At 37.9% G+C, this 1,417-nt stretch overlaps 1 protein-coding gene across 1 annotated transcript in view; it reads right to left on the bottom strand.

The window, feature by feature from the left end:
* Nucleotides 1-13: 13 nt before the first annotated feature.
* The window catches only part of LOC106511608 (hepatocyte growth factor receptor), a gene marked incomplete at its 5' end in the record, with an annotated part of 3,158 nt that continues 1,754 nt past the window's right edge, over nt 14-1,417 (bottom strand). The window contains 1 exon segment of the mRNA XM_014000363.1: nt 14-1,080. Coding sequence (XP_013855817.1) covers nt 849-1,080 — 232 coding nt within the window.

Here is a 1,417-nt window from a genome sequence, read left to right on the forward strand (position 1 = left end):
GTTGTCACTGTATTGTTGTTTGTATTATATACTCATCTCATGCCACAGAGTTACTTTCCACTGTAGAGTTGTGTTATCTGCAGTCAGGTAAGATACTGACTGCAGAAAGGTATGTCAAATCATCTGCTTTAAAAAAACTAATTTAACAAGAACTTCTTTCCTTTAGCTAACTTGACTTGAACTGAACCAACAAAGATGAGTTCTTTGTAACAGAGTCTATAGATAAAAGCACTAAACTGAAACTAAATCTATGACGTGCTGACACCATTGTTATGATATAACAAACAATAGAAAAAAAGCTACAAAGAAAGCAGACCAGTTCTTGATTTAAACCCCTAAATCAATCTATTCTATAAATTAGAGTCAGGGGTCAGGTGGATCGCATTTTCTCGGAATCATCATCTCGGAACAGTTGTCAGCAGGACATCAAACAAGTTGTTAATGTCTTTTAGATTACAAAATTATTTCAAAACTGAGCATTTCCAGTGTAAAATATCCTTTAAAACATTCAGACCTAAAATACCATAAAAAGAACAAATGTGTCAAATGGAACATGGGCATTCCGGTGGTTGTTAACAGGTGAAATTATCATTTGTTTGTGATTTATCAATTTTAAAAAACTGAACATGGACCTTCTGTTGTCAACGGTTCTGTCATAGTTAATATAAAATGCTCACTAGAAGATACTGTAGCTCCATGGGTAATACTGTTTTTAAAGTACTATTTCAAGTGAAAATGTATGTTCTTTTTACTAAATAATTGATCATTAAAAAATGTTTTAGGTAAACTAGACTGGTCTTCCAGTCAGCAGCATCTTATTATCATGTTCCTGTTCACGGGCTGTCGTGTCAGGAGGAGTCTGAGCCTGACTCTTCAACATCTGTGGAGTCGTACTCATCAGCGGACTCGGTTAGAGCGGGGTAGGGCCGCGGTTGGTCCAGGTTAACGTAGGTGACATTCAGACTGATGTAATGCTCTCCCTCCAGGCTCGACAGGATGGTGGAGACCTCTGTCACCAGCGTGGCAAAGGTGGGCCTGAGCTCTGGATCAGGGTCCCAGCACTGTAGCATGATGCGATACCTGGGAAAACCCCAACAGAGAAACAGTAGGCGAGGTTATTTTTACTTATTTACAGACAAAACACACTACAACAGCCACATCTAAATATAACTTCATCAAATCCTGAACAATCCAGTTTGAACAAGGTAGAACTCAATGCCAAAGCATCAACTGATTTACCTCCACCTTCCCTAGAGTCGTCTGCATTGAAAGCACTCAGCAATTACCTTTTTACCTCTTTTTTCAGGCTTAAATGTTGTAAGAAGTATGTAACTATATAAACAATGTCTAAACATGACTCCCTCTTTGATATTTACCACATCATTTAACTAGATGTTTTATTTGTACTGTCGAGGAA

Source organism: Austrofundulus limnaeus, unplaced genomic scaffold, assembly GCF_001266775.1.
Source record: "Austrofundulus limnaeus strain Quisiro unplaced genomic scaffold, Austrofundulus_limnaeus-1.0 Scaffold2988, whole genome shotgun sequence".
Taxonomy (NCBI): Eukaryota; Metazoa; Chordata; class Actinopteri; order Cyprinodontiformes; family Rivulidae; genus Austrofundulus; species Austrofundulus limnaeus.